The sequence below is a fragment of the Lagopus muta genome, chromosome 5, assembly GCF_023343835.1.
Source record: "Lagopus muta isolate bLagMut1 chromosome 5, bLagMut1 primary, whole genome shotgun sequence".
Taxonomy (NCBI): domain Eukaryota; kingdom Metazoa; phylum Chordata; class Aves; order Galliformes; family Phasianidae; genus Lagopus; species Lagopus muta.
In genome coordinates this window covers 47864505-47889122 of record NC_064437.1, presented here as the reverse complement: position 1 = coordinate 47889122, position 24618 = coordinate 47864505, and the positions used below count along the sequence as shown (strand labels likewise).

The 24618-nt window shown below is 45.7% G+C and overlaps 1 protein-coding gene and 2 long non-coding RNA genes across 10 annotated transcripts in view; 1 reads left to right on the top strand and 2 right to left on the bottom strand.

Annotated features, from left to right (window-relative positions):
* LOC125693414 (cytochrome P450 2H1-like) overlaps positions 1–24618 on the top strand; it is an 85325-nt gene that overhangs the window by 53468 nt on the left and 7239 nt on the right. For 4 of the 8 annotated variants that reach the window (XM_048945363.1, XM_048945362.1, XM_048945361.1 and 1 more), the window contains exons 3-10: positions 15944–16055; positions 16694–16843; positions 17635–17795; positions 18084–18260; positions 18693–18828; positions 19083–19270; positions 19792–19933; positions 20435–21407. The exons of 2 other annotated variants lie outside the window; for them this stretch is intronic. In XM_048945363.1, coding sequence (XP_048801320.1) covers positions 15944–16055; positions 16694–16843; positions 17635–17795; positions 18084–18260; positions 18693–18828; positions 19083–19270; positions 19792–19933; positions 20435–20616 — 1248 coding nt within the window. In that variant the 3' untranslated portion in view covers positions 20617–21407. Of the gene's footprint in view, positions 1–15000; positions 15234–15892; positions 16056–16693; positions 16844–17634; positions 17796–18083; positions 18261–18692; positions 18829–19082; positions 19271–19791; positions 19934–20434; positions 21408–24618 lie in introns of those variants that run through there. 2 more of the 8 variants (XM_048945356.1, XM_048945369.1) reach the window with 2 other exon arrangements.
* LOC125693424 (uncharacterized) lies at positions 945–22782 on the bottom strand. Its single transcript, XR_007377093.1, has 3 exons — positions 22768–22782; positions 20588–21803; positions 945–1074 (listed from the first exon to the last, which is right to left on the bottom strand). It is a non-coding gene; the product is annotated as an uncharacterized LOC125693424 (long non-coding RNA).
* On the bottom strand, positions 12126–16683 carry LOC125693427 (uncharacterized). Its single transcript, XR_007377097.1, has 3 exons — positions 16658–16683; positions 12292–12386; positions 12126–12206 (listed from the first exon to the last, which is right to left on the bottom strand). It is a non-coding gene; the product is annotated as an uncharacterized LOC125693427 (long non-coding RNA).

The window sequence follows — 24618 nt, the reverse complement described above, 5'->3', positions numbered from 1 at the left end:
TCTCAACCCACAACTCCTATTCTTTCCAGTTCCCTCCCTCATCCCACCCGGGGGGAAGAAGCAAACGTTTGTGTGGTGTTCAGCTGCCTGATGGGTCAAACCACAACAGGTTATTTTCGTTTTTTGGTACTCTTGGGCCTCTTAGGTGGTGTAGAGGCCCACTTAACATCCAGTTTTCTCTTCTATTCACTAGCTCTGCCAGAAGGCAGAAGAATGCCTTCCAGAGGTGCTGGCACACTTGCAGGTTTGCCTCCGGTACAGTCTCTTGCTTGTCTGTGTCCTTGCATAGAGGCTGCCCCAAAAGTAGTCGGAGCAGGGGCTGCTGCTGCAGCACACTCCTGACGCACGTCTCTTTCCTCACTAAAGCATATCAAACACACAGTCTTGTCTCAGAATTTGTATCCCAGAAACTGGATCTAGATACTATGTATGTGTGAGGTAGAGTAGTTGGACGTGTAATACATCACCTATGCTTTTCTGTTCTATTAAATAACTACTACTAATAAAAGCTCTCATTCTGTTACTCTATGATCAGAGTGACATTAACTTTCACGGACATTCACATCTTCTCTGGATATTCGGAAAGTTTCTTGAACCATCACACGCTGAAGGAGAGCACACGCTGCCACAGGGCTCTGTGCTTTGTGGATAACTTTTCAAATCTTCCAGCAAATGCTATGGAAACTGTGCACTGCGTAAAAGAGATCAGGGAAAATGCAGTTTTTTCCCTGGAAATCTGCATGCATGACCTCAGACCCATGTTCTCACTCCGTTCGAGAAGTGAAGGTGAAATACCTATAAAACACTTGTGAAGATGCCCCTATTTCATCCACAGCTCCCTCCACTCTGCACACATGTTGGAGAAGCAGCCAGAAATCACCCTAGGCATAAGGACAACAGCAAGCATACATTCAGCAGATGGGCTCTACTGGCTGGATGGAGATGGTCTGGCCCGGATGGAGATATTCTTATTTTTAACATCCATCCTGCAGAACTTTACTCTGAAGACCGTTGTAGATCGCAAGGATGTTGACATTTCTCCCATAATCACCACATTGACAAATATACCCCGACCTTATGAGATCTCATTTATTCCACGTTAGACAAGTGAAAACAGTTGCCATCTCCAACATCAGAACTCTTCTTGAACAACAGTCATTGCCCACCCTGATGTGACTGAGACACTCTGTAGTTAGCTGAATGGCCTGGGGCAGTCGCCAGGGTCGACAGGGGGCCCTCGGCCCCTGGGAAAGCATGGTAACAAATGACCTGAAGATAAGAGAGAAGAACAGGATAGACCAAATAAGGAAGAAACAACACATGCCACATGTCCATTGGTCAGAGACAACGGTAGTGGCCCTAAGGCATGGGGAAAGCTTTAAAAAGGTTGTGCTCCCTGCAATAAACGCCATTTTGCCGCTCACCATATTGGTGTCATGAGAAGCGTGCAAAACTGACCAGGGCTGTCGGAACACTTTCACAAGGAGACTTCAATCAGGGTCGCCGAAACAAAGGCGACAAATGGTGCCCCATGTGAGGAAGTCTCATTTGTGGAAGTGTGACAGCCGGCTGCGGGACGGACGCAGGAGCCTGCCGTGGTAAGGCAGCGGAAGAGCCGGAGGGGCTGATCCCCTGGGGCTAAAAGCAGCGCTGCGAAGTTATCACACCACGGTAGCTGATGGAAGGTCGTGGAGGGTCTGAATTCCCTGGGCGACAATGGAATCCATCACTAAGGTATTATATCAAGCCTGTAAAACGTACTGCGGGAAAACCGCCCCTTCTAAGAAGGAGGTGGCCACCGTTCTTTCTTTTCTTGAAAAGGAGGGACTTCTCTCTTCTCCTTATGATATTTATGACTCCGGCAAATGGGACTCTTTGACATTAGTGCTCTCTGAGAGAGCTTTGTCGTCCCAAGGGGCGTCGGTGCTTAAATTTTGGGGTCTGATTCGGGGTGCTTTGACGGCGGCGAGGGAAGAAAAGACCGCCAAAAACCTTGCCAGAGATCTGTTGGGTATGGATCCGGGTGGGGAGGGGTCACCACGGCCGGGAGACTCTAACCCCTTCAAGGATCTGCCCCAAGACAAGATGGCGCTGGAGACACCGACCATGCCTGAAACATCACCACCGGAAAAGAAGGAGGAAGAGCCGCCATCATCGCTGACGGCTCCGCCCCCGTATCCTTGCCTATATCCCTCGTTGCGGAGTTTTCGTCAGGGGGAGGATCCTACACGGGGAGGGGCAGGGGGCGAGCGATTGCTGGCTGCGGCTCTGCCCTCAGGGGCTGAGCGATTGATGATTGCGGCTCCGCCCTCAGGGGCCAAGTGATTGATGGTTGCAGCTCTGCCCCTGCCCTCCCAAACGGCCAGGGTCCCAGCTGACTTGGGGAAAGGGGCCTTATTTATTGATTGGGGCTGGGTAAGGGAGGAGATGAGAGCGGCAGATCTTTTGGATGATTATAAGGCATTCCCTGTAGAGATCAGGGGACAGGGACCTGTTTGGGTTCCTTTAGATCCAAAGGTAGTAACTCGCCTCGCTGAGACAATAGGGAAGAAGGGTTTACGATCGCCCGCTACACTCTCTGCACTGGAGGCAATTATGGCTCCCGGGCCTTTGCTCCCATACGATATAGAGGGCCTCATGCAGGTGATACTTGAGCCAGCGCAGTATATGTTATGGAAGGAAGAGTGGTCGGCACAGCTCAGGGCCGTAGTTGCTGCAGCGACACATGACCCACGACACCCAGCAAATGGTAGGGAACTGGGAGAGGTAACTAGTCTGACACGGTTGTTGGGGTATGGAGAAGGCATGACTGGGTCCCCTGAAGGCCAGTTCAGATACCTTCGCCCTGGAGAGCTGATGGCGGGTACAGAAGCAGCTCTGACAGCCTTCAGAAGGTTCTCAAGGACAGCTGAACCTTCTGCTCCCTGGGCAGAGGTAGCCCAGGGTCCATCTGAGTCATTCTCAGATTTTGCCAATCGATTGATTCGGGCAGTAGAAGGCTCAGATCTGCCAAAGATTGCCCATAATGCAGTAATCATGGATTGTTTTAAACAGAAATCACACAAAAATGTTAAGGATCTTGTTCGAGCCGCTCCCGACAACCTCAGTACTCCGGGAGATATCATTAGGTATGTACTAGAGAAACAGAGAACAATGCCTCTCACTAATGAGGGATTAGCAACAGCATTAGTAGCAGCAATGGCTGTGAGAGAGAATCAGAATAGGGGACCGTGTTTTAAGTGCGGACAGTTTGGTCACTTCAGAGCCCAATGCCGAGCCTCTGGAAGACAGAAAGGGGAAGCAGAGCCGGACCAGACTTGCCAAGCCTGTGGGAGATCAGGTCACACCGCGCGCCAGTGTCGAAAGTTTGTTATATCGCCGCAGGGAAATGGGAAAGGGAGGGTGCCTCAGGCCCAGGGCCCCTCCCCCATACCACCAAATGGGCCAGCCAATGCTACTCCACGCACCCAGGGTCGAGGTCCCGCACCTCAGTGGGCCCCTCACCCACAGTGGCACTGACTATGGGAATGGGAGAACGCCCCATAGTTAGAGTCATACTCACGTATACAGGGTCCTTGCCCTCACAGTCACCGAGCCCCCACACTGTTTTGATTACAGCCTTGCTGGACCCCGGGGCGGATGTCTTGGTGATTGCGGATTATGATTGGCCAGAAGAATGGCCAGCGCAATTCTCTCTATTTGCAGTCACTGGAATTGGGGGGTCTATGAACACCAAGAGATCGGAGGCGGAGGTCGAGATCTCTGTAATAGATAAGGATGGAACACTGGAAAAGCCTGTGCTCATGAAACCATTGATAGGCCCCGTATCAGGATCCCTCTTGGGAAGGGATTTCCTTGATGAACTAGGAGTACGCATGACAAATTTATAGATAGGGCCACTGTCCACCAGTTAGGAATGCAACACGCTATTCCCTTGCGCTGGAAACAGGACGTCCATCCTATTTGGGTGGATCAGTGGCCCCTCCCTTCTGATAAATTAATAGCGCTAAGACAATTAGTTTCGCGAGAGTTTCAATTGGGCCATTTAGAACAATCTCTCAGCTGCTGGAACACTCCTGTTTTTGTTATCCTAAAATCATCAGGATCATTTTGGTTGCTACATGACCTCCGCGCAGTTAATGCTCAACTTGTTCCTTTTGGTCCAGTTCAGCAAGGTGGCCCCTTGCTTTCAGCCATACCGGAGGGGTGGCCTTTAATGGTCATCGACCTCAAAGACTGTTTCTTTTCTATCCCTTTGGCGGCGCAGGATCGGGAGGCTTTCGCGTTCACTGTGCCAACCTTGAATAATCAGGGGCCTGCGGAGAGGTATCAATGGAAAGTGCTTCCACAAGGCATGATGTGCTCTCCTACCATATGTCAGCTAGTAGTAGGTCATGGAACCGATTAGACAATCGCTACCGGCTTGTAAACTCGCCCATTATATGGATGATCTGCTGCTAGCGGCTCCAGATGAATCCCAGCTGCAGAAACTGGAGGAACAAACTATCAATGCTCTTACTACTGCGGGGTTTGTCATTTCACAAGAGAAGGTTCAGAAGGGACCAGGGATTGAGTTCTTGGGGTATCGGTTTGGATCTACTACGGTAGTTCCGGAAGGGCTGGATATAAAGCCCCACGTTAGAACCCTGTGGGACGTTCAGAAATTGGTGGGTGCCATACAGTGGGTGCGGAACGCTCTGGGCATACCTCCGTGATTAATGAAACCATTCTATGATCAGTTAAAGGGGTCAGACCCCCGGGAAGAGAGAACATGGACCCCAGAAATGGATTCGGCCTGGCAGGAGATCTTACAGGCTTGCTCCTCCAACTCCCTTGCACGATGGAATCCTGATCAGCCTTTGGAGGGGGCGGTGGTTAGATGCCAGGACGGGGCGGCAGCCGTACTGGGGCACGCCTTGAGTTCCCAGCCACGCCCACTCTGGTGGCTGTTCTCAGTGCAACCTGTGAAAGCGTTTACTTCGTGGCTGGAACAGCTGATCTCTTTACTCCGGAGGACTCGGCTCACTGCAGTGAGGGCCCTAGGGAAAGAACCCGATGTCGTATACCTGCCAAATGCATTCAGAAGCACTCACCCTCTCCCAGATGATGTCTTGCTTGCGTTGCAGGGTTTCGGTGGTAAAATCAATTATACAGATTCGCTACCTATCTTTGATCTAGTAAAACCCCTCCACGTCTCCCTTAGAATTAGAGTACTGGATACCCCTGTGGAGGGACCAACTATCTTTACAGACGCTTCCTCCACCACAGGCCAGGGAGCAGTGGTTTGGCAGGGTGCTTGCAGCAAATGGGAGTTCAAACTGATAACAGACAGATCAATTAGTGTTCAGATGCTTGAGGCAAAAGCGGTTGCAGTGGCTTTGCGCTTATGGCCTAGACTCCCATGCAATGTTGTTACCGATTCAGCATTTGTGGCGAGGTTACTGCTTCGAATGGGCAATGAGGGCCAGCCAAGTATGGAGACTGCTTCTCTGCTGGAAGAGGCTCTGGTATCTAGATCTGCACCTATAGCTATCCTCCATGTTCGTAGTCATTCGGAGATACCAGGATTTTTCACTGCAGGAAATGCAGCTGCGGATAAGATAGCGGGGACACAGGTTTTAACTCTGCAGGCTGCACGTGATCTTCACTCCGCCCTACATATTGGGGCCCGAGCACTAGCGCGGACCTGTTCCATTCCATTGCAGTTAGCGCGTGAAGTTATCCAGACCTGCCCGCACTGCAACTCGGCGCCGGTTATTGGGGCGGGAGTCAATCCCCACGGTCTTGCTCCCCTAGAAATCTGGCAGACAAACTTTACATTAGAATCTTGCATGGCACCAAAACAGTGGCTTGCAGTCACCACAGATACTTCCTCCTCGATTATCATTGCCACTCAACACACTTGCGCCAACTCCTCTGCTGCTCAGCACCACTGGGCAACAGCTATTGCAACACTCGGCATGCCATGTCATATTAAGACCGACAATGGATCCTGCTTTGTATCGCGGTCAACCCAGGAATGGTTGTCACACTGGGGGATTAATCATAGCACAGGAATCCCCGGCAACTCTCAGGGACAAGCCATTGTGGAGAGGGCTAATCGCCTCCTCAAGGACAAGATTCATGTCCTTGGGGAGGGGGAAGGATATAAAGGCAGGATCCCAGTGAGCCATCAAGCAGAACTTTTGGCTCGAGCACTGTACGCGTTAAATCATTTTGAACAGGGGGAAAATAGGCGAACCCCTATGCAAAAGCATTGGCAGCCAAAAATCATTGAAGAAGGGCCGCCTGTCAAGATTAAGGTGGAAAGTGGTATTTGGGAATCTGGCTGGTCTATTCTGGTATGGGGAAGAGGGTATGCCGCGGTAAAACACAAAAACTCTGGAAAAATTTTGTGGGTCCCATCCAGAAAGATTAAACCTGATGTAACAAGCGACAGACAGGATATGATGGAGGAAGCAGAGAAATAATCAAGAACTGAGTGTTTTATTTCCAGGCGTGGCTGTTTGCAACTCGTCAAGACAAAGGTCAGTGTCCACGACTGAAGTCCGATCCGTCCAACAAAAGAAAAGGCACAGATAAGGAACCACTGTTGGTGACCACGAGAATGAATTTTTCTGTGTTGCTGTTGATGTGTATTTTGTTATCGACGGGTACTGTCCAAGTAATCGGCAGTGGGATATGGCATGGTTATGTAGGACACACTGGAATTATGGGACCATCCTCCGACATAACTTTGCTAACGGTGGTTTTACGTGGTGATGAACCACATAAAAATGAAGAGTGGGGATGGGACAATGATAGTCAAATTCACAGGCTTTGGGGGGAAATAGGACAGGAATTAAGGGTGGGATGTTGGATGGTTAATGGATCTAAGCAAGAGGCAGCAACTCAGATATCGGTGACAGATAAGGTGACAGGAGAAAAGAATAGGACATCTTGCGGCCCTAAAGTATCAGCCTGCTGGTATAATTTTACTCTAACCCAACCCGTCATAGTGGGTTGTCTCTGGGCAAATTTTTATCGATCCCAGGGAGATGCTGCCCCCCAGTACGTCTGGCCAGAATCGCGGCAGGGACGAACCTTTAAGTTTAAAATAGATTTCCGCGAATTGCTTACTACAGTCGCCCCATGCACTTCAACTATCTTTAAGGACCAAATTACCGTAAGGAAGCAAAGTATCCCATTCGTATATGAGATCGGGCCGTACGCCATCAAGAATACGGGCCAGCAGCAGGTGATGTTTAACCCAGTATGGTCCCTCAAGCGAGTGATGTTATTACTGCAAACTAACATTTCAGCTAGTAAGCCGGCTTGCGCATCATTCTTACACACGTCATACATGGGGTGGTTGTCATGGCTACATCGACGGACCTTCGGCACAACCAAGAAAGCTCGAAGTGATGTTTCTGGTATTCTGGGAACAGGGTTAGGGGTCTTGAATAGTATGGATGCTGAAATGCTCATGAATAGGTTAAGTACTGTCACAAGTAATCTATATGCATTACAACGCCCTCTGCAATCTTCTCTGTCAGCTCTGGGATCAAACCAGTGGCTTCTTTCAGAGGTATTACCACGATGGGGAGGGATAAATAGGGAAGACCACCAACTAATTGTGGACGCACTTTCAGTAGTTCAAGATAACACTTCTCTAGCTCTCAGCTGCATCCAGGCCCAGATATGGATACAATCTGTGGCAGCTACAATCGTGAGAGAAGGTGAGGATGGTATTATGCCCACTGAAATTAGAAAAATAGTCTGGGACAATGCAAATGAATTTGAAAGAAAGTTTCAATCTTGGTGGCACCTGGTCAACTTTACCTACGACCCCATCACTAACTATGTCGTAGCTTTTGTTTTGACAGTAAATAATGCTTCGGTATACACGATACATCCAATCGTAGCACTAGGCCTGAATCATCATGGGACTATATTGTATCCAACAGAACATCGGGTATGGGCTCTTCGAAAGAAAGGGAAATGGCAGACTGTGGATACTAGCTCATGTGCTGTGCGGGAACAGCAAGGATTTATTTGTGAAAGTGATGCCTTTGAGACTCAAGACATCTGTCTTGACACTGAACAAAATATTTGCCACTTTGAGGTTCAACCCAGTACATCACCCCAATCAGTGCTTATATATATCGGGAAAGGATGTGCTTGCTTGAGGACTCACTGCGATTCCATACAAATAGATGATATGGTTGTAGACACCAGCAATCATTCAAATAATTGTGTTTGTAACTTCATTAGTATTTTAGGATGTGATTTTAGTTATACAGCTCCTGTTACATCGTATCAGTTGCTACAGTCTAACTACGTGTTGATCCAAGACTTAGAGCCCACACCAATTGGAATGAATCTCGCTTTGGTGAGGAAGCTTTTGCAACATGGTGACCTGCACCAATTGCTGAAACGCGTCAGAGACAATGGACAGAAAACCTTGATCACCGTTCACCATGACACAGAAGAGATACATCGTGTCCTAGAGAGAGTAAAGAAGGATGGAGAACACCACTGGTGGGAAGTACTTTTTGGATGGTCCCCCACAGCGACAGGGATATTCAACATTGTACTGCATCCGGTTGTAGTTGTGTTAGGTTTAACATTATTATGCTTAGTACTGATAATTATAATATATATTAAGATGCGGCGCTTGCTGAGGCGAGTGTCCTGACTCGATTCAGCATTATCTAAGGATACACTACATCGCCTCTTGTAAGACTCATCTTAAGGCTAGTAGGCTGCTAGGCTGTTAGGGTAGAACTATCAGGCGCTTCGCAGTATAACAGAGCAGGGTTTCACTGAGCACGGGAGAGATTTTGTGGCAGGCGAAGAAGGCGAGTACTCGGGATGTGACGGGATAGGACCTCCCCCTGCTCAGTGGTGAAAAGCCTGCATCTGATTTGTGTATCTTGCTTCACCAACTGTTTGCAATAACGTTTAAGCAATCAACGCTTGAAATACCATAGGCTTCTCGAAAGATTGTAACCGGGTTCGCGTACACACTAATGGATGTTTAACTATGTTTAACTCTATTCTGTATTCAGTTATAGTTGTATTAGGTCTAACATTATTATGCTTTACGATTATAGTCATATTATATTAGTTATATAGATATATAGGTATATTACATAGATAAGTATAATGTATGCTGAATGACTCATATGGCAAATGCTAAGACGAACGAATCAGCATCATCTAAGAATGCAGTATATAGCTTTATGTAGAACTCACGCTTAAGACATTAGGATATTTATGTTAATAGGTCATAGGGTTATTAGGGTAGGATTATTTGGCGCATTATGATGTAACGGGGCAACACTTAACTGAGAGGACAATGGCATGTATAGGCACAATGCGGGGATTTCGGGGTGTACCCGATTAGGGTCCTCTCAGGTTGTAGTAGATTGGCCTGTGCTTAGGGAGGGGGAAATGTAGTTAACTGAATGGCCTGGGGCAGTCGCCAGGGTCGACAGGGGGCCCTCGGCCCCTGGGAAACCATGGCAACAAATGACCTGAAGATAAGAGAGAAGAACAGGATAGACCAAATAAGGAAGAAACAACACATGCCACATGTCCATTGGTCAGACACAACGGTAGTGGCCCTAAGGCATGGGGAAAGCTTTAAAAAGGGTGTGCTCCCTGCAATAAACGCCATTTTGCCGCACACCATATTGGTGTCATGAGAAGCGTGCAAAACTGACCAGGGCTGTCGGAACACTTTCACAAGGAGGCTTCAATCAGGGTCGCCGAAACAAAGGTGACAACACTCAGATAACTTCCTAAATTCTTTACAGACAGAAGATTTATGCTTTTCTATGTGATCCTGGAAGGACATGCTCCAGCAGAAAACAATCCTCCACAAAGCTTAGACTCCCACACGCTGTCCAAAATAGGTACACGCCTTGACTACTTCTTTTCACTCATTTAGAAGAAATGCATTCTGGCTTTAAGACACCATCTAGAAAACCTCCGGTCTCACTAACCATGTGGGAACTGGCTGGACTGCACTTACTGGGCCAGTCAGAATTAAAAGAGCAATTAAGCACTGCTGATTGAGAGAAAAGAGTGTGAAATAACGCTGGGATCTCCATGAATGCAGCTTGAATCTCCCCATTACTTTTTTGAAGTATGTAAGAATCACTGAGGAAACTTGACGAGCTTCAGGTAAAGGCATTCTATGAGCTAACAAAGAAATGTAGGACTGGCAGTTCCCAGATTGATCACGTTCTCTGCAGTGCATAGCTTACTGTAATTGCAGTGACAGAGCTGAGTCTGAGCTATGTGGAATAATAAAGCACTTGAAATGTCACCACAGGGGCATTAATGAATGTGTAGGTAAGCAGCCAAATGTTCATTTCTTTCGCTGTGTTAATAGCCTTGAAATACCACGAGTTACTTGTTTGGTGCTACAAAAGTTTGAAGCAAATATACATCACAGATTGACAGACAAAGAAATAAAGAAAATACATGAAAAATATCATCTACTTGTTAGAATTTGTAACCTGGACCAAGTGTTAGAAGTCGACTTAAAAAAAAAAAAAAAAAAAAAAAAAAAAAAAAAAAAAAAAAAAAAAAAAAGGAAAGCTCATTGTGCTTCCTTCAACTTTGCCATGGCTAAGTGGCTTGGGAGGCAACCTGCCTGTTCCAGACATTTTCCTCCATGCTGAACAGCTAGAAGGCAGCCTGTGCCAAGCAGCAAAAGGAAGGAGAAAAATAAGTAAATAAATAAAAAGAAGCTGTAGCTCCCAAAGACTCCACCATCATACAGAGAAGCACCAAAGCCGGGCCCTACCAGTCTCACCTGGCGTCTCACTGTGCCGTGGTACAAGCAGCACTGCAAGTGCAACCAATGGCTGCTTCTATTTCCTTTGAGATCACCTGATGGAACACAAAATGGTATTAGCACTTCCTGAGAGATTAAGGGTCAGATGTTTTGTCACCTGCTAAACTGGAAAACATTACTTAAAAAGTAACAGGCAATAAGTCTATCTCTCCATGCAGCCATAATGCTCTTTCTCTGTGCCTGCTCACGCTCAGTGCTGTCAAGGCTCTTACTTCTGGTGGGACAGTACACAGAAAATTGTATCTTATTTGCAGAACTGAGGCCGGGCTACTTGACTTTCCATGGCAGATTTCAAACAAAGCCTTGTCACTTAGCAACACAAAGAGTGGCTTTAACCTTGATTAATTCATTCTTTGCCCTGTTGCTATTAATTCCAAGGACTTAAGAACGTCTGGAAGTATAAAGAGGTGCTAGGGAGCTGGAAAGCACCTTTGGAAGCGTCAGCCAGTTGGCCAAGTGGTAACAGAGGACAGAACCAGCAGGGTTCAGGCCCCCTAAACAGGTCCCTGAGATTCTTGTCTATGAAACACCCCAAGAAACAAACAAAAAAGCCACTTGAGCTCTTTCCCCTAGCAGGGCAGCAGCACTTGCCTGAGCCACCATTCTAAGTTAATATGACATTAATCAGTAAACGGCAGATGTGTTCCAGCATGACTGAGACACTCCCAAGTTGGGCACTTGAGCATAATAAATGCAGAGGCAGCAGCAAAAAACAAAACTGTAGGCTCTGCTACAACAAAAGAGGCCTTCAGGAAAGCAAAGGCACTAACAGTCACTGCTGTAGACACTTCCTTCTAAGGCAAAGAAGAAGAGAGTCTGAGATCTGAAAGAAACACAGTTTAACACCTCCCAGAAAAAGACAGGAACAACACCCTTGCCTTAAAGCCACCATTCCCATCCAAGTGTAATGTGTACAATCAACAAACATACAAATAGCAGAGAAGCATGGAGAGGCCGGTACTTCACAGGTGGTATAAGTAGAAGGATTACCATGGTGGAAACAGATACTAAAAAAAAAGGAAAAAGAAAAAAAAAAAAAAAGGAAAACTCAGCCACGTCCTTGGCTTGCAGGAAAAAGAAACACCAAAGGGAGCAATCTCCAGAAAGAGATCCCTCCCCAGGGGCAGTCGGCCTTAAATGGGGTCTAGGTGAGGTGCAGCCAGGCTCCAACCCTTCCAGTTACACAGCTGAACTGCCTTCACCTGTGCTCCCAGGGCTGACTCAGTGCTCGCCTCAGGTGGTCAATCAGAGGTTCAGGCTGTGATTCAGCAGTTCCCATACACCAAGAAATGGACTGAGCTGGAGCTGGAGCTGGAGCTGGATTTGTCTCAGTGCAGGGAATACAGACAGCAGCATCCTATGTAGTAAACATTGAGAATGGGTATCCAAGTAGCTGAAATTAAGTTGTCAAAACCTAGGCATGAAGTCTGCATTGCACTTACCTGATTTCTTCAAATGTAACTTGTTCACTGCAGGAACCTCTGTTCCCTACTGCCGTTTGGCCTTCACTTCTCCATGACAGTGCATACTCAGATACCTGAGATTAACAAACACAAAGACCCTGCATTAGAGGGTGGAGGCTTCCACCTTTTTCAGTGTTGGGCCTATCCAATAACTTTGCATGAGACAGCTTTCCTAAATTCCCTACTGATGTCATCTCAAAGCTCAGGTTATTTCAGCCTTAATCAAGGCTCTGCGTATTAAGACAGAAATCACTGACTGTCAGCAAATGCTTATCACCAGATTTGGTATCCGTTGCTTTGTTTCCTGGACGTGATACCAATATCTCCACCTCCCATTTTAGTTAAGCACATACATTCATCTTGTATTAACTATTAAAAAATAATGGCTGCATGCACAGCTTTGAGCCAAGCCGAAGTAGTTTCCATCAGAAGGCTTCTCAAGCTCTACTCTTTTGGGACTGTAATTTAAACTCACTGATTTCCTGCAAATTCTGAAAGAGGAAAAGAGAGAGTTGCTTCTGAGCCTCTTCCAGCAGGCCTGAACTTCAAGGCCTGAACACAATCACTTACAGAAAATTTGGAACAGATTGAATGGAGGAGGTACAGTCTGAGCGGGACATCTGTGGTTGTAGCACGGGAGACATTCAGTGGCACAAATGAGTAGAACTGAAGAACCTCCTGTGTGACAGAATTTGTGTCGTGCACCTGGTTCCAATCAGCTGCACAGGGCCTTTCTGAGGTTTTATATTGTCAGTTGCACATCATCATTTCTCTTGAACGTATGCACTGTTGGCAAAGCACGCACACTTGGCACCTTACTGTCCCAGCTCCTGACTTGCTGCCTGGCTTGGGGAAGGGCCTCTTCTCATTTAATGCTGACTACACTTTAAAGCTAAGCTCTATTCAAAGAGGATCACCAACAGGAACAACAACACAGTGGTTTACTGCTAGGGTCACTGCACAAGCCACACCAAGGCTGATACTACATTAACTTCCTTGCACTTTCCAAGATCAAGCCAGGGTGTAACAGTGTGCTGCACATTCCAATTGACTGAAGAGCAGAAGTCACGTCACTGGCTTGGTCCTGCATCAACTGAGTTGTGTTTTGGGTCCTGTGAGTTCAAACACAAATATTTAACCAAATCTTTTGTGCTGACTGGTCAAATGGCATTTCTGCAATCACCTGAATCACAACAAGATCTTTATCTTATCTTGAGCCCTACCAGCATAGCATGTTACAAGTATGCATGTTTTGTAAATCATTGAATGCTGAATTTTTCATGGATCTTAATACACCTGGTCATAGCAAAGTCTTTGTCTTGTAAGGCAGACACTGACACTGTGCATTTTGGAGTGAGACCTATTGTTGCACCTGGCTATCAGCCGGCAGCAAGTTGTATTCTTGCTGTACATTGGTCAGCAAGAGGAGAGTAATTACGCTGCGCCTGTACATACAGTTATCACTGCACTTTTGTTTCCATTTTCCTCTTCTGTCTCAGGGAATAGTTTTGATCTCAACCCACAACTCCTATTCTTTCCAGTTCCCTCCCTCATCCCACCCGGGGGGAAGAAGCAAACGTTTGTGTGGTGTTCAGCTGCCTGATGGGTCAAACCACAACAGGTTATTTTCGTTTTTTGGTACTCTTGAACCTCTTAGGTGGTGTAGAGGCCCACTTAACATCCAGTTTCCTCTTCTATGTGCTTGATCTGCCAGAAGGCAGAAGAATGCCTTCCAGAGGTGCTGGCGCACATGCAGGTTTGCCTCCGGTACAGTCTCTTGCTTTTCTGTGTCCTTGCATAGAGGCTGCCCCAAAAGTAGTCGGAGCAGGGGCTGCTGCTGCAGCACACTCCTGACGCACGTCTCTTTCCTCACTAAAGCATATCAAACACACAGTCTTGTCTCAGAATTTGTATCCCAGAAACTGGATCTAGATACTATGTATGTGTGAGGTAGAGTAGTTGGATGTGTAACACATCACCTATGCTTTTCTGATCTATTAAATAATTACTACTAATAAAACCACTCAGTCTGTTACTTCCTGATCAGAATCCCATTAACTTTCATGGATCTTCACATCTTCTTTGGATATTCGGAAAGTTTCTTGAACCATCATACGTCGAAGGAGAGCACAGGCTGCCACAGGGCTCTGTGCTTTGTGGATAACCTTTCAAATCTTCCAGCAATTGCTATGGAAACTGTGCACTGCGTAAAAGAGATCAGGGAAAATGCAGTTTTTTCCCTGGAAATCTGCATGCGTGACCTCAGACCAATGTTCTCACTCCGTTCGAGAAGTGAAGGTGAAATACCTATAAAACACTTGTGAAGATGCCCCTATTTCATCCACAGCTCCCTCCACTCCACACACATGTTGGAGAAGCAGCCAGAAATCACCCTAGGCATAAGGACAACAGCAAGCATGCAGTCAGCAGATGGGCTCTACTATTTCTGCATTTTGAGATCATTTGGCAACATTAGATTATTATCGGTACCGCATGGATGATTAACAAAAGGAACACAAGCTGTATTTGTAAAAAAAAGTCAGAGTTAACAATGAGTTCATCCCTAGTTTGCTCATTCTAATCTTGAGCAGATTAATAAGTAATCTGCTGCCTCAGCAGGAACAGGGAGGTGATATTGGCTGATTTAATCCACGTGCTTTTCTTCTACAGCTTATAAATAACCTCCAGTTTGCAGGTCCCAGTTCAAACTCATCTGACAATTTGCATCCCTTCCTCAGCCTGCCATGGAGTTCTTGGGATGGCCAACAATCCTCTTGCTGGCCTGCATCTCATGCCTTCTCATTGCTGCATGGAGAAGAACATCACAAAGAGGGAAGGAGCCTCCTGGTCCCACACCAATCCCCATAATTGGAAATGTTTTTCAGCTGAACCCATGGAACTTGATGGAAAGCTTCAAGGAGGTAAGAATGTCTCTTTCTTTCCTGCATTGCCTCTAGGACAAAGCCCAGTCCAGACAGTCTCAGCTTAATTCACAGCTTCTGCATGTTTGCTTTTGATGTGTTACGCTGCCAATTGCAATAACCATACTGGTGTTGACACTGCATTGGCCTCACACCAGTACTGCAGTATACCGTAGATTTCTAGACAAGGTCCTGATGCATTCACCATATCCACCACAACCCCTTTGTGCAAATCTCTTCACTGCCCTGGCAAAAGAGCACAGCCCTGATTTATGGAGGATCTGGCTCTATTTTCTTGCCTCAGCCCCCCAGCAATTAGGTATAATCTCCTGGGAGGGGAATTTGTGAGTGCACGGGCCAAACAAAGGAGTTTGAAGGCGAATGGCACCACCTGTTCCCTCCCATGGATACTGTCATGCATCTGTCAAAAAAAAAAAAGCCTGTGCTGCAATGCCTGTAAGAGAATAGGTGGAGTGAGTTTGGCTGTAGAGCTTGATCCTGAGGGTACTGTGATGGGATGGTGGTAGATGGATGGGAAAGGGCTGAGGCATGAATTGCTTTCCAGAGATCTTACTCTCCAGGTGAAGACCTGCAAACTTAATTTCCCATGATTCACATGCACAAGTAGACTGTGTTCCTTGTGTTCTTCCTTCCTACAGCTCAGCAAAAAGTATGGCCCCATCTTCACAATACATCTAGGCCCCAAAAAGGTTGTGGTGCTCTATGGCTACGATGTCGTGAAAGAAGCCCTAATTGATAATGGAGACGCCTTCAGTGGGAGAGGAATACTGCCTATGATTGAAAAACTCTTCAAGGGCCTAGGTACTTCCCTGGTACTATTGCCATACAGAACTGATCATGTCCTTGGTACAGGAATGCACCTGTAAGGGCAGTGGAGGAGCGACTGGTGGACTTCAAGTACTGCATTTACACATAAAAATGAGGAATAAAGTATTAAAAGCCCAACTCAGTCCTTGGACCTAGCAGTAGGTGGAGAACTGTTTAAGGATAAATACTGACAAGCAAACAAAGGCTGTCCTAGTTAAGGGTCATACTCTATATGAGGCCCTGGGCTCATTCACCACAACAGTTCCCACTAGACTGTTTCTCCAGGCAAATGGTTATTCCATGGTATTATTTTTTATTTCCTCAATGTATTCGGTGATGATACAATGCATAAAGCATTTGGGAATTTTGGAATTTATCTTAGCCATCTGCTTGTGGCCAAGTTGACTTTAGTACCAGTGGTGCCTTTTTATTGACATGCCAGTGTCATTTCTCTTATTCTGGAAATAAACAATGGTGCCTTGGTCAGATTGGTCAATTTGTCACCTCCAGAACTGCAGGAATGTTAGGGTGTGAGGCACATAGCAATTGTGGTAGGTATTTATTCCAGAAAGGGATGTGGTGGGCAGAAAGCTTACTTCCTGATGGAGGTTTGTTGTTTTTTCTTGTAACAGGCATTGTGACCAGCAATGGGGAGACCTGGAGACAACTGCGAAGATTCGCCCTCACCACCCTGCGTGATTTTGGAATGGGCAAGAAGGGCATTGAGGAGCGAATCCAGGAGGAAGCTCGTTTTCTGGTGGAGAGGATCAGGAACACACATGGTAGGACACTGACGTGCATCTGCTGGGAAACCTTGCAGACCTGCAATGAGACTGTAACAAAATTCGGTCTGGATTCACAGATAAAAATCCCTGCTGTGAATCTGAGAAAACATGCTCTTTTCATTTCTGCACTGATTCTGCACTGTATGTGCCTCACCGTACAGCCAACAAGGAGTCATGGGCAAGGCACAGAAGGGCTGGCTCCAGAGCTGCATGGAAGAGGCTGATCCATAACATTACCATTAGCTGTTCTCTCTTTTTTGCCTTCAGGATTCCATACCTTCCCATCTTGATGATTCTTATCTTCCATACTTGAGATATACCTTACTGCGGTCTCTGGGCTCAACTTTCCTGTCTTTCATGGATCTAATCTCACTTTTCCTCACGCTTTCATCATAGTTATTTCCTTAGAATATTCTGTAGCCATGCTGTCAAAACTCTACTTTTGATCACAGGTATCTGAAGATTCTTTGGGTTTTCGTGGTTTTCTTCAGGCAGTCTCTAATAAACAGTCTGTCCTGCTGCAAGACCTGTGTCAGATGAAGGGGAAACAAGTCACTCAGACTTGCTGTAGAAAGAACGGGGCAAATCAGGGACTTAAAGAATTCAGACAGGAAAATCAGTTATTTACAAGTAGAGAATATCCAATTGGATAAACCTCTCACTATCTTCTTTAAAGACTGCACAAATCTGGGTCTCAAGTGAATGCAAAACTTCCTTGGAGTTATAAGGGTGGGAGATGATGACTAAAGTACTGAAAGCAAGTTACCTTTCTGTTGTTGCTGTTGCAGAGAAACCTTTCAACCCTGGTAAATTCTTAACCCATGCTGTTTCCAACATCATCTGCTCCATTGTATTTGGGGATAGGTTTGACTATGAGGACAAGAAGTTTCTCAATTTAATTGAGATGCTGGACGAAAACAACAAGTACCAGAACAAAATACAAATGCAGGTTTGTGCAATTTCATTTCATTAATAAATGAATTAATGGTTTAGGTTATTAGTGTTATATTCATTTGTGTTACTCATTTAACATTGGCATGCTACTTCATTTTATGGAAACCTCATTGTACTTCCAGAGCATAACAGAACTGCTAAAGCAGTTCAAGTGAAGTCGCTCCTTGAGTATAGTGAAACCATGATGCAGAAGAGTCTACTGCTTCTCATAGTAACAGTCAGGGGAAAAAATGACTGCAAGCACTTCAACCAAAATACGCATTTCCTCCTTTTATCATTGCAGCTCTACAACTTCTTCCCAACCATCTTAGATTCTTTACCTGGGCCTCATCAAAAAGTAATAAAAAACTTTGATAACATTGATGACTTCATTACTGAAATCGTAAGAGCACACCAGGAATCTTTTGATCCCAGCTGCCCTCAAGATTTTATTGATGCTTTTATCAACAAAATGCAACAGGTAATGTAAGAGCGAGCGAGTGAGAGCTCTTTGGATGATGGGAAAACCACCGTTTGAATCCTTGCTTTCCCTCCCAGCTGTAGCAGCACACTGGGCTTTGGCAAATCCAGAGGGAATTTTGCTTTTCTTGGCACCTTCATTCTCCCCCCTCCATTTCCCTTTGAAAGATTTGTAAGCACAGTGCTAACAGTGGCATACAGCACTAGCCAAAGCTGGGAAAGCTGTTGACCAACCTCACCAAGGGAATTCCACACACTTCCCATGTTATCTCAAGTGTCATATAAGAACTGTTATCCTGATGTCCTGGGGAGGGTTGTATTTTTGAAAAGACATCGGGTGAATCTAAAAGTATACTGCATAGGCACAAGGTGTCCTTTGTAGAAAAGCTTCTTACTGTTCTCACTCAAAGAATCCTGCCAAATTTCCCTCCAGGAGAAAGGCAACTCTATTTTCACTGTTGAGTCCTTGACCAGAACCACACTTGACTTGTTCCTTGCGGGAACTGGGACAACCAGCACCACACTGAGATACGGACTCCTGATTCTCCAGAAATACCCAGAGATTGAGGGTAAGAGGAAAGGGAATATTTACTTGAAGATATATCGTAGGCCATGGGTTCAAAGCGGACAGTTTGTGTCACTACCACTGGTGGCAACAGTCCCTAATAGCAGAGATGTCCATCAGTCTTAGCTTTACTTCCAGCAGAGAGCCATCACTACCAAGTATGTTCCTGTGTTCTTGGGAGGGTGATAAGAAAGCCTTGCTGCAACTGTGAGGAAAGGCTTTGGGAAACATCCATTCAATTTACTTATTCCCCAACAGAGAAAATTCACAAGGAGATTGACCGTGTGGTGGGCCGAGACCGAAGCCCCTGCATGGCAGACAGGAGCCAGATGCCATACACAGATGCTGTGATCCATGAAATCCAGAGATTCATTGATTTCATTCCCCTCAACGTTCCACATGCTGTGACCAAGGACACCAAGCTCAGAGACTATTTCATACCCAAGGTCTGTTGCTGGGAACATCCATAAGCCCCTGCTATGCTATATTAATTATGCTTTACTTAAATTACATACACACTGGAGAGCAATACGGAATCAGCATTATCTGATTTCTGAGAGGGAGTTGTCCTTCTCTGGTGATGCTATGCACTGAGTTGTACAATGCTGAAACCTTCCTTTCATGATCCAGTCTTTTCCTGCTATTTGTTTTCAACACAGTTATACTGTTATTACTCTATGAACTGCAACTATGAGGAAAGGTAGCTAGCTGCCTCCTAGAAATGAATGGCTGCTGTGAAAAAAAGCTTTCTAGATGTCCCCAGCACTCCACCACTGGCAATTTTGGCATTTACACCAGCTTTTCACATGGCATTTCAACACTTAATTCCGGCAGACAGTGAAGCTTACTGGGATCACACAGCAGTCACCAAAGCAGGGCTTTTCATGTATTCAGCCCTGGGGACTGATCCATGGGGCTTCACTTTGGCAGGTCTCCACTTAACTTTCTCCTCTCTATGCTTATTCAGGACACCATGATATTCCCTTTGCTGTCTCCCATCCTGCACGACTCCAAGGAATTTCCTAATCCAGAAAAATTTGACCCGGAACATTTCCTGAATGCAAATGGCACCTTCAGAAAGAGTGACTACTTCTTGCCATTTTCCACAGGTAAAGAGCTCTTTCTATGTCAGGACCTAGACTATCCTCTCCCAGAACCTCTTCAGACATTTCAGTGGCTCTGTCATCCCTGTCTGAACAGCGATGTCTGCAGATCTGCTGGTCACTTCTGGGCAGCTAAGCTCTACCCCATATACTACAGTTTCAGTTTACCTCCTTTTCTTAACAAGTACCAGAGCTCCTCTCATGCATCCTCCAAGAAAAGATGCATGAAGTGGGACTTGTAGCCATGCCACTTCTCTCTCCTACCCAGCCATAAAGCAGCAACACAACACGAGAAACTGAAACCTTCAAATTGCATTGGCCCACCCAGTACTCTCACACTGTTCTGAACACTGAGACCTCAGTTTAAATCAATTCCCTCCACCAGAAGGATGCAGTGCTGCATGCCCACTCTGAGACGTCGGAACTCTCACGGCAGAGGGGTTAAAATAAGTTACCAGCAAAAGAACTCTACCATCATCTCCTGTTCTCCTCATTCTTTCCTTGCAGGAAAACGCATCTGTGCAGGAGAAGGTCTGGCCCGGATGGAGATATTCTTATTTTTAACATCCATCCTGCAGAACTTTACTCTGAAGCCCGTTGCAGATCGCAAGGATGTTGACATTTCTCCCATAATCACCACATTGACAAACATACCCCGACCTTATGAGATCTCATTTATTCCACGTTAGACAAGTGAAGACAGTTGCCACCTCCAACATCAGAACTCTTCTTGAACAACAGTCATTGCCCACCCTGATGTGACAGAGACACTCAGATAACTTCCTAAATTCTTTACAGACAGATGATTTATGCTTTCCTATGTGATCCTGGAAGGACATGCTCCAGCAGAAAACAATCCTCCACAAAGCTTAGACTCCCACACACCGTCCAAAATAGGTACACGCCTTGACTATTTCTTTTCACTCATTTAGAAGAAATGCATTCTGGCTTTAAGACACCATCTAGAAAACCTCCGGTCTCACTAACCATGTGGGAACTGGCTGGACTACACTTACTGGGCCTGTCAGAATTAAAAATGCAATTAAGCACTGCTGATTGAGAGAAAAGAGCATGAAATAATGCTGGGATCTCCATGAATGCAGCTTGAATCTCCCCATTACTTTTTTGAAGTATGTAAGAATCACTGAGGAAACTTGACGAGCTTCAGGTAAAGGGTTTCTATGAGCTAACAAAGAAATGTAGGACTGGCAGTTCCCAGATTGATCACGTTCTCTGCAGTGCATAGCTTACTGTAATTGCAGTGACAGAGCTGAGTCTGAGCTATGTGGAATAATACAGCACTTGAAATGTCACCACAGGGGCATTAATGAATGTGTAGGTAAGCAGCCAAATGTTCATTTCTTTCACTGTGTTAATAGCCTTGAAACACCATGAGTTATTTGTGTGGTGCTAAAAAATTTGGAGCAAAAAAATATCACAGAATGACAGACAAACAAATAAAGAAAACACATGAAAAATATCATCTATCTTATTAATATTTCTAACCTGGACCAACTGTTAGATGTCGACTCGTCAGAACAAAAAAAAAGAAATAAATTTAAAAAAAAGGAAAGCTCATTGTGCTTCCTTCAACTTTGCCATGGCTAAGTGGCTTGGGAGGCAACCTGCCTGTTCCAGACATTTTCCTCCATGCTGAACAGACAAGAAGGCAGCCTGTGCCAAGCAGCAAAAGGGAGAAGAAAAAAAAAAAAAAGAAAAAAAAAAAAAAAGAAGCTGTAGCTCCCAAAGACTCCACCATCATACAGAGAAGCACCAAAGCCGTGCCCTACCAGTCTCACCTGGCGTCTCACTGTGCCGTGGTACAAGCAGCAGTGCAAGTGCAACCAATGGCTGCTTGCATTTCCACTGAATTCACCTGATGGAACACAAAGCGGAATTAGCACTTCCTGAGAGATTAAGGGTCAGATGTTTTGTCACCTGCTAAACTGGAAAACATTACTTAGAAAGTAACAGGCAATAATAGTCTATCTCTCCATGCAGCCATAATGCTCTTTCTCTGTGCCTGCTCACGCTCAGTGCTGTCAAGGCTCTTACTTCTGGTGGGACAGTACACAGAAAATTGTATCTTATTTGCAGAACTATTTGCAGAGGCCGGGCTACTTGACTTCCCATGGCAGATTTGACACAAAGTCTCGTCACACAGCAACACAAAGAGTGGCTTTAACCTTGATTAATTCATTCCTTGCCCTGTTGCAATTAATTCCAAGGACTTAAGAACATCTGGAAGTATAAAGAGTTGCTAAGGAGCTGGAAAGCACCTTTGGAAGCGTCAGCCAGTTGGCCAAGTGGTAACAGAGGTCAGAACCAGCAGGGTTCAGGCCCACTAAAGAGGTCCCTGAGTTTCTTGTCCATGAAACACCCCAAGAAACAAACAAAAAAGCCACTTGAGCTCTTTCCCCTAGCAGGGCAGCAGCACTTGCCTGAGCCACCATTCTAAGTTAATATGGCATTAATCAGTAAACGGCAGATGTGTTCCAGCATGACTGAGACACTCCCAAGTTGGGCACTTGAGCATAATGAATGCAGAGGCAGAAGCAAAAAACAAAACCGTAGGCTCTGCTACAACAAAAGAGGCCTTCAGGAAAGCAAAGGCACTAACAGTCACTGCTGTAGACACTTCCTTCTAAGGCGCGGAAGAGGAGAGTCTGAGATCTGAAAGAAACACAGTTTAACTCCTCCCAGAAAAAGACAGGAACAACACCCTTGCCTTAAAGCCACCATTCCCATCCAAGTGTAAAGCATGCAATCAACAAACACACAAATAGCAGAGCAGCATGGAGAGGCCAGTACTTCACAGGTTGTATAACTAGTAGGATTACCATGGTGGAAACAGATAATAAAAAATAAATGAAAAGCTCAGCCATGTCCTTGGCTAGCAGGAAAAAGAAACACCAAAGGGAGCAATCTCCAGAAAGAGATCCCTCCCCAGGGGCAGTCGGCCTTAAATGGGGTCTAGGTGAGGTGCAGCCAGGCTCCAACCCTTCCAGTCACACAGCTGAACTGCCTTCACCTGTGCTCCCAGGGCTGACTCAGTGCTCGCCTCAGGTGGTCAATCAGAGGTTCAGGCTGTGATTCAGCAGGTCCCATACACCAAGAAATGGACTGAGCTGGAGCTGGAGCTGGAGCTGGATTTGTCTCAGTGCAGGGAATACAGACAGCAGCATCCTACGTAGTAAACATACAGAATGGGTATCCAAGTAGCTGAAATTAAGTTGTCAAAACCTAGGCATGAAGTCTGCATTGCACTTACCTGATTTCTTCAAATGTAACTTGTTCACTGCAGGAACCTCTGTTCCCTACTGCCGTTTGGCCTTCGCTTCTCCATGACAGTGCATACTCAGATACCTGAGATTAACAAACACAAAGACCCTGCATTAGAGGGTGGAGGCTTCCACCTTTTTCAGTGTTGGGCCTATCCAATAATTTTGCATGAGACAGCTTTCCTAAATTCCCTACTGATGTCATCTCAAAGCTCAGGTTATTTCAGCCTTAATCAAGGCTCTGCGTATTAAGACAGAAATCACTGACTATCAGCAAATGCTTATCACCAGATTTGGTATCCGTTAATTATCCAATAATTTTGCATGAGACAGCTTTCCTAAATTCCCTACTGATGTCATCTCAAAGCTCAGGTTATTTCAGCCTTAATCAAGGCTCTGCGTATTAAGACAGAAATCACTGACTATCAGCAAATGCTTATCACCAGATTTGGTATCCGTTGCTTTGTTTCCTGGACGTGATACCAATATCTCCACCTCCCATGTTAGTTAAGCACATACATTCATCTTGTATTAACTATTAAAAAATAATGGCTACATGCACAGCTTTGAGCCAAGCCGAAGTAGTTTCCATCAGAAGGCTTCTCAAGCTCTAATCTTTTGGGACTGTAATTTAAACTCACTGATTTCCTGCAAATTCTGAAAGACAAAAAGAGAGAGTTGCTTCTGAGCCTCTTCCAGCAGGCCTGAACTTCAAGGCCTGAACACAATCAGTTACAGAAAATTTGGAGCAGATTTAATGGAGGAGGTACAGTCTGAGCGGGACATCTGTGGTTGTAGCACGGGAGACATTCAGTGGCACAAATGAGTAGAAGTGACGAAGCTCCTGTATGACAGAATTTGTGTCGTGCACCTGGTTCCAATCAGCTGCACAGGGCCTTTCTGAGGTTTTATATTGTCAGTTGCACATCATCATTTCTCTTGAACGTATGCACTGTTGGCAAAGCACGCACACTTGTCACCTTACTGTCCCAGCTCCTGACTTGCTGCCTGGCTTGGGGAAGGGCCTCTTCTCATTTCATGTTGACTACAGTTTAAAGCTAAGCTCTATTCAAAGACGATCACCAACAGGAACAACAACACAGTGGTTTACTGCTAGGGTCACTGCACAAGCCACACCAAGGCTGATACTACATTAACTTCCTTGCACTTTCAAGCCAGGTGTAACAGTGTGCTGCACATTCCAATTGACTGAAGAGCAGAAGTCACGTCACTGGCTTGATCCTGCATCAACTGAGTTGTGTTTTGGGTCCTGTGAGTTCAAACACAAATATTTAACCAAATCTTTTGTGCTGACTGGTCAAATGGCATTTCTGCAATCACCTGAATCACAACAAGATCTTTATCTTATCTTGAGCCCTACCAGCATAGCATGTTACAAGTATGCATGTT